This window comes from Delphinapterus leucas, chromosome 13 (assembly GCF_059928025.1).
Source record: "Delphinapterus leucas isolate spDelLeu-1000000601 "Yukka" chromosome 13, BTC_Dleu_Yukka2, whole genome shotgun sequence".
Classification (NCBI taxonomy): Eukaryota; Metazoa; Chordata; class Mammalia; order Artiodactyla; family Monodontidae; genus Delphinapterus; species Delphinapterus leucas.
The window spans coordinates 80,783,685-80,790,780 of record NC_143141.1 but is presented as its reverse complement, the minus strand read 5'-3'; the positions used below and the strand labels follow the sequence as shown (position 1 = coordinate 80,790,780).

General features: G+C 44.8%; 1 protein-coding gene across 2 annotated transcripts; it reads right to left on the bottom strand.

Annotated features, from left to right (window-relative positions):
• Window positions 1-308: 308 nt before the first annotated feature.
• On the bottom strand, window positions 309-4,738 carry RDH14 (retinol dehydrogenase 14). 2 transcript variants are annotated; one of them, XM_022554153.2, is made up of 2 exons: window positions 4,329-4,738; window positions 309-1,000 (listed from the first exon to the last, which is right to left on the bottom strand). In XM_022554153.2, exons 1-2 carry the CDS (start codon window positions 4,719-4,721, stop codon window positions 383-385), a joined length of 1,011 nt encoding a protein of 336 aa, XP_022409861.1. In that variant the 5' UTR covers window positions 4,722-4,738; the 3' UTR covers window positions 309-382. The 2 variants fall into 2 exon arrangements, with proteins under 2 accessions (XP_022409861.1, XP_022409862.1); XM_022554154.3 differs by having other exon boundaries at window positions 4,338-4,738.
• Between the last annotated feature and the right edge of the window lie 2,358 nt (window positions 4,739-7,096).

The following is a 7,096-nucleotide window of genomic DNA, read 5'->3' as shown; positions in this document are numbered from 1 at the left end:
ATTATAATCATTGATATGCTTATTATATATATTTAAAACATCTTTTCTGAAATTTTATGTTCTCCAAAAAATAACTTTTTAGTAACTTCAAAATATCTCTATGGACCTCTTAGCAGTACTATGGTAAAACCAAAATTGCATCTTCAAGTAGCAAGTGCCCAAGCCACACCATTCCTGATCAAAGATAGAGCTGACATCCAGGGAATTCCCTAGAGGTCCAGTTGTTAGGACTCCACGCTTCCACTGCTGGGAGCCCGGTTAGATCCCTGGTTGGGGAATTAAGATCCCGCAAGCCACGTGGAGTAGTCAAAAAAAAAAAAAAAACCCAAAACGACAGAGCTGACATCCAGTCTTATAAACAGCTCTCTTCCACTCCTTGTTCCTATTTTAATATGCCAACCATTACTTCACTGACATCCCAGAGTTTTCCTGCAACAGATTCATCCATAGCTTTGGGCAATAGTTCTTCCTCTTTACAGTCCCCAAAGTACTTTCCTGACACACCTTCTACCTCAGGGGAAGAGGCTAAATAAATCGAAGTCTGGGCACCTTCTAGCGGAGTTTTGAAAAAAGCCCATGTCACCAAATTGAAAAGTGGTTTGACTAACAGTGGGATGTGTATGTGCCTCCCCAGGTTGGTCCGCACCATGCCAGGGTGTAACACATTGACAGTGACATTTGTGCCTTCTAAGCGGCGGGCTAGTTCTCTGGTAAAAAGGATGTTAGCCAGTTTGCTCCGACTATAACAGAATCTTTTATTATAGTTTTGTTCACTGTTCAAGTCTTCAAAGTTGATGTCTCCGTATTTATAAAGTTTGGAGGTAACTACCACAATCCTGCTGGGAGCTGAACTTTTAAGGAGTCCAAGGAGAAGATTGGTGAGTAGAAAGTGCCCCAGATGGTTCACTCCAAACTGCATCTCAAACCCATCTTCAGTCTTCATATATGGGCACTGGAAGATGCCTGCATTGTTGATCAAAACATCCAGTCTAGGCTCTTCCTTCAAATGGCAAAAAGAGAATGGCAGAGTTATGAACACAGGCCTTAAATGTGCCTAAAATAAAATTTTAAACAATTCCTGCAAACTACTAAAATTCTAAAAAACGCCTCTATGAGTTTTCAACAATTGAGAGAAAAGAAGACGACGACAACAACAATGACTTGTGTGCCTGACCTGGTGCTTTTCATGTTATCTCATCTACTCTCAACAACTCTATAAGCAAACTGAAGCACCAGAGTTAGGTGATTTGTCCAGAATCACAGGGCTCCTAAGTGGCAAACAAAAACCTGAAGTTGAAATCTGACACCAATGGCCCTATTCTTAATTAGTAAGCTAGACTGCTTTTCTAATTGGGATTTTCAAACCATAGCTAGACATTCAATGTGAGCTAGAGAGTGGAACTATAGCAGAAGACAGGTCAGCATTGTTTATTCCCAGAGCTACTAGTATCAACACCAGGGGCAAGTTAGGATTCTTTTATTCTGTAATTTTCTAATAATAAATGTCACCATGGGAATGGAGCAACTCCAGGTTGTTTCCTTAAAAATGGGACAAGCAATAGAGAGGGTGAGGGATGCAAATTAATACTGGAGAGAACATCATGAATAAATCAACGGAACATTAAGAAAAATATTAAACAGGTAGTATAAACATATCAGAAACAAAACCATGAATCATACATACTAAGTCTCACAATAACAGCAAAGGAGACTTAACAGAGGAGGTCTGCCCAACAAATACCTTTAACCTCTATTACGACTCTAGAATTCACAGTTCTTTTTTCCCCGATATGAAATCTATCTCTTTCAAGCTTCGAGGAGCCCCCAACTTAAGAGATCTATACAGTCAGAATTTCGCACTTTGACCATATCCTCCTGCATCTTCCCAGATTAAAGTCCTAAAATTTAGACTGTGCTCAAAGGGAAGTCTTTTCATTCTTTACTTCATTTAGTTGGTTTTCCCTTGTCCCTTCCTGGCTCTGTCTCTTCTGATGGGCAGAGAAAAAGAAATGTACAACGTGTTCCAGGTGTAAAGACACAGTGATGACCCACAAATAAATTTGAGGTCAAATTTCAAATATCACTGGCCCTTTTGCCAAATGTAAGTGAATAGAAGAATATGTTAAATTTCACAACTGTTATCAAAGCCTACCTGTCAGTGGATTAACTATTTCTCATTCTGTGTGTCTCAGCACCTTTTGCTTTTCCAATAGTCAACTTCAAAAAGAAGGCAAAAGTTCACCCGTGGGGGAAAGAAAGGAGTGTTCTTTTCAGTAATCCTTTGGAAGAGTTTCCTGTATTAATCATTTCTGAGCCATCATTCTTTGCTGGGCTTGTGTTATTTTAAGACTGTATCATTTACTGTTTTTTAAATTCTAGAAGATAAATGACATAAATACCAAGAATACCAACCTGTGGGAAATTTACACTTCCTTTTTTTTTTTTTTAATTCTGGTTATAGTCACTGAACTACTGAACTTCAGAGCCAGGAAGGAACTTAATACATACTTAGAAGCAAGGACAACTTAGTTATCTCTTTATCTCCTTAACTTTTAATTGGTTCTGTCAAGTGGCCAAAGTAGTGAGAAACCATAGGTATCAAGGAATAAGTATACCCAGTCCCATCTACATTTTTAATGAATAGGAAGATCCACTTTTGATTCTCCCAACATCTCTTGTACACTATTACTTCTTATTTCTAAACCTGATAATGAAATACTGGTCATAACGGCAAAACAAACCAAAACTCTCTGGATCTGCAACAGCTCCCCAACTGTGTATCGAGTTGCCCTAGAGAGTCACAAGGAAACTCTCAGGGTGATTTGGAGTATTTTAAATTTTCGAGGGAAACAAAATGATACTCTGCTCAACATCTCAAAAACTACCAAGCTCCAAGTGGTTCACGCCTTCAACATTTTATTGTGCTATATTCCTTTTCATGATGTCCTACCTTTGCAAAGCTGAGTGTTTAGTAGTTGCTGCAATGAAATGCAAGTACAATGTTAAAAGTCAACATAGAACAGAAATGAGGGTGGCAATGGTCAGTCTGATTCCAAAGTTTGACAAGCTGGTACAGTGAACAACAGATGCACATTTCCCATTAGTATACTTATGGTTATAATAATTATGGTTATTGAAAAATGAAATAAAAATCTTTTCTTTCATCTATGCTATGTGTATTTTTGTTTCAAACAGTTACTAAGTTGTTACATAAATACTTATTAAGTTGTTTGGATCTAATTGCTTAATGAATAAGCTGTTAGATATTTGTTTGGCCTAAGGGCATCATGAAAAAAATTAGAACGTTTGGGAACTTCTACTCTAGACTCAGGAGACTCCTTTTCATATAGGCTCCTTTTCTATGCCAGCTAATTTTAAACATCACTCTTCTGAATGCCCTCTTGCAAGTCACCTCTGCAGGGAACCCTTCTACCTCAATTTCAGCAGAGGACATCCATTTCAGTGTAATATCTACTATCTAAACAAAGAAATCCTCTACCTCACTGGCAGGCAGCAGAAGTACTGTATAGGGGTTAAAAGCAAGGGCTCTAGAGACAGTTCGTGGGCAAATTACTTAGCCTACCTATGCCTTAGTGGCCTTACGTTGTAAAATGGGGATAACAATGCCTACCTCACAGGGTTACTGTGAAGACTGGATGACAAGAGCAGTCAAAGTCACTTTAATTTCATTAAAAGTTAAAAAAAAAAATCTGAAATGCTTGGAACAGCTCCTGGCACACAGGAAACTTTCAATAAGTGTTAGGTATTATATTATTTTTATTTCTGTCCCCATTTAGAGCACATGACCACTGGCATTCCAAGCTCCAGTCTATTTGGAAGTTAGGCCAGAGTATGGTTAAGAATACTGCTCATGAGTTCACTGGTGGCAGAAAGCTAAACTTCCTACCCTAGCAGGGGGGGAAAAATTGCTCCAAGGTCCTTGTCTAGCAACGTCCCCTATGTGCTCTCAGGCTCTTTGAGAGATGGCTTGGTGCACATTCACTTTGGACACAGGAAAAACAATCCAGGGACCTGGCGGATCTCCTCCTGAGCTGTCCTCACATGGCAAGAGGAAATGTTCAGAAACTCGTTTATTTTTCTCTTGGGCTCATTTTCTTTCTCAACATTCTTGGAAGACAGAAGACTGTCCTACCAATTTTTCCAGCCTTCAATTCCCAAGCCGCCCGAATCATTCCCAAGGTCACACCCCCTCCCTCGACTGTGGGCGGTCCCCTCCCCGGCTCAGCCCCCGGCACTCCAGGCCCCGCCTCGCCCGCCGAAGCCCGTAGCCAGTCCCCGATCTCCGGCAGGTTCCCAGAGCCCCACACCTGGAGCACCTCCTGACAGAAGGAGCGCACGGAGCGCAACGAGGCGAGGTCCAACTCCTTGACGACGAGCTCGCCGGCCCCGCTGGAGTCAGGCCCCAATTCGGGGCCCCCAGCCTGGCAGATCTCGCGGCGGAGCTGAACCGCCGCCTCCTCGGCGCGTGTGCGGTCCCGGCAGCCCATGATCACTCGCGCCCCCAAGCGCAGCAGCTCGGCGGCTGTGGCGCGGCCCAGGCCGCTGTTCGCACCCGTGATCAGCACTGTCTTCCCGTGCATGAGGCCGGAATCCCCGCCTCGGTGCAGCCGCTTGACGCTGGGCCCCACGAACCTCCGGGCCGCCAGCCACAGGGCCCCACCCAGTGCGGCCAGTAACGCCGCCACCGTAGCCACTGCCATGGCCGCCCGGGCCCCCGGCCCACCTGCGCCTGCGCGAGACTTCCGGGGTCGCCGCGCGCCCGGGTCTGAGCTCGCCCTCCTGTACGCAAAGAACGCTGGGGCCCGGCCTGTCATCCCCTGACGGCGGCGTGGGGCATGCTGGGACTTGTAGTCCCCCTTCCGAGGGCACCTGATTGGTTAGTAGAGGACAGCGCTCTGTGTGGCTCCTCGGTGGAGCCGGCTCCCAGCCTGAGAGAAGGGTGAGCACGGCCCCGGGTTTTCAGGCTCCTGAGGTCCCTACCCATGGAAATCCCAGAGTGGTGGTGGCCTTCCCCGTGGAAATGCCTAATGAGTACTTTGAATTTACAAGTCTCTTTATAGGCTGCTTTACAAATCCCTCACTTCGGGGCTGGCTTAGTGTGTTTTCCGTTAAGGGCACCTGGGACTTTTTAACCCTCAGTTCAGTTTACCTTCATCCTCTGGAGAATGGTCCCTGCCGAACGAAAGTCTGAAGAGAGGCTCTTTTTTCCCACAGCTGACGCTAAAAACTTAGCGACATGAATCAGTTAGAAATAGAATGGACCAGTGGTTCTCAGACTTTAGCGTTGCATTGGAATCAACTGCAGGACCTGTAAAAACAGAAATTTCAGGGCCCAGTTTCAAATTCATTAGAGTCCAAAATGGAACCGAGAATGTACATTTCTAACAAGTTCCCAGGTGATCCTGATGCAGGTGATATGGGGACCACTGTTTGAGAATGTTAGACCATTGTGGCCTTGATCCATATATAAAAAGGCATTCTCAAATGGTCTTATTTGACAGTGGTAGAGATACACTGGGAAAAGCGTGGACTTACTGTATACATAGACTTCTGAGCAGGCTCATAAGCGTCTTCCCCCTTCCCTCCCGGAGAATATTAAATGTAACAAGGAAGGGAATGTGCTTTTTACACTGTAAAATGCTTCAGAAATGTCAGGGGTTATTGCCACAGGGATCCATCTTCAAGCTGCAAACTTCAAACTTTAGATCGAGCTACTCTTTTTTTTTTTTTTTGCGGTACGCGGGCCTCTCACTATTGTGGCCTCTCCCATTGCGGAGCACAGGCTCCGGACGCGCAGGCTCAGCGGCCACGGCTCACGGGCCCAGCCGCTCCGCGGCACGTGGGATCCTCCCGGACCGGAGCACGAACCCATGTCCCCTGCATCGGCAGGCGGACTCTCAACCACTGCGCCACCAGGGAAGCCCAGACCAAGCTACTCTTAAGTCGTCATACGTTCATCTACTCACCCATCCAATACATGCCAGGCCCTATGCCCTGCGAGAGTCACGAAGAAATGGGGCACCATTTCTGCCCTCAGGGTGCTTACTGTCTGGTCCAGAGACCCCTCCTGCCCCAGCCCCCATTCTAGAATCTTCAGGACAAGAGAAGAGACACACAACTTCTGTAGTTTGAAATAAACTCCCTAGATGATTTTGATAAACTCTCCTCCACTCCCTTGTATTTGGGAAGGATATAACATGCAACAAAAAGGCATAGTACAAACAGCCAAGAGGTCGAATGCCAGAAGAAGGATTCTTATGAGTACTGAGAATGGAACTCAGAGGTGGGAGGAGTACTCTCACTGAGGATTAGACAAGGCACCAGGAACAGAAATCATGGTGGGGGGGGGCCTTTATTCTATCCTACCTGTAACTTGAAGCTGCCTCTCACACTCACTGAGCCGGGAGCACGTTTCCTCTCTTCCTTTCTCTCCGTCCACATCTTTCCTGTCCTGCAAAGCCCACCTCCGTTCTCTACATTTCCTGACCACTTCCAGCCCACACAGATTTCTGCTTCAGCCTTGTGTGTGACCCTCACTTGGCACTGAGGACAACCAGCCCTCTCGTGTTGGCTGTTTGAGCTTGCACATTTGACTTCTTCTAAGGGATTGTTAAAGGATGGGATTATGTCTGAGTCTCTCTTGTGGCCTTTATCTTGGGGAATGCATAGAAAACAGTAGGTACTCAGTAAGTGTCATGACTGATATATTTTGGACTGCCTTACATCAAATTAGGAAGCAGATCAAAAGATGTGTGTCAGCAGTGGCATGCTTTAACTAGAACCCGGGTGGAATATGTATATGTGGGTGAGGTAGAGATGGAGATGGGATGAGAAGGAGCAAGACAGGGTGTGAGGAAGGGAAGATAGACAGCATATAGCTTTTTCTTTTTTTTTTCAGCATATAGCTTTTGAAGTGAGATCTAAATTTGAATCTTAGTCCTACCATTTATTACCTGCACATCCTTGGACAAGCTACTTAATCTTTTTGAATTTTAGGTTCTTCATTGATTAAAAAAAAGGAAGGTAATAATATTGATATTATGTCACGAAAGTTTGGTTTGATGAGAAAATGAGG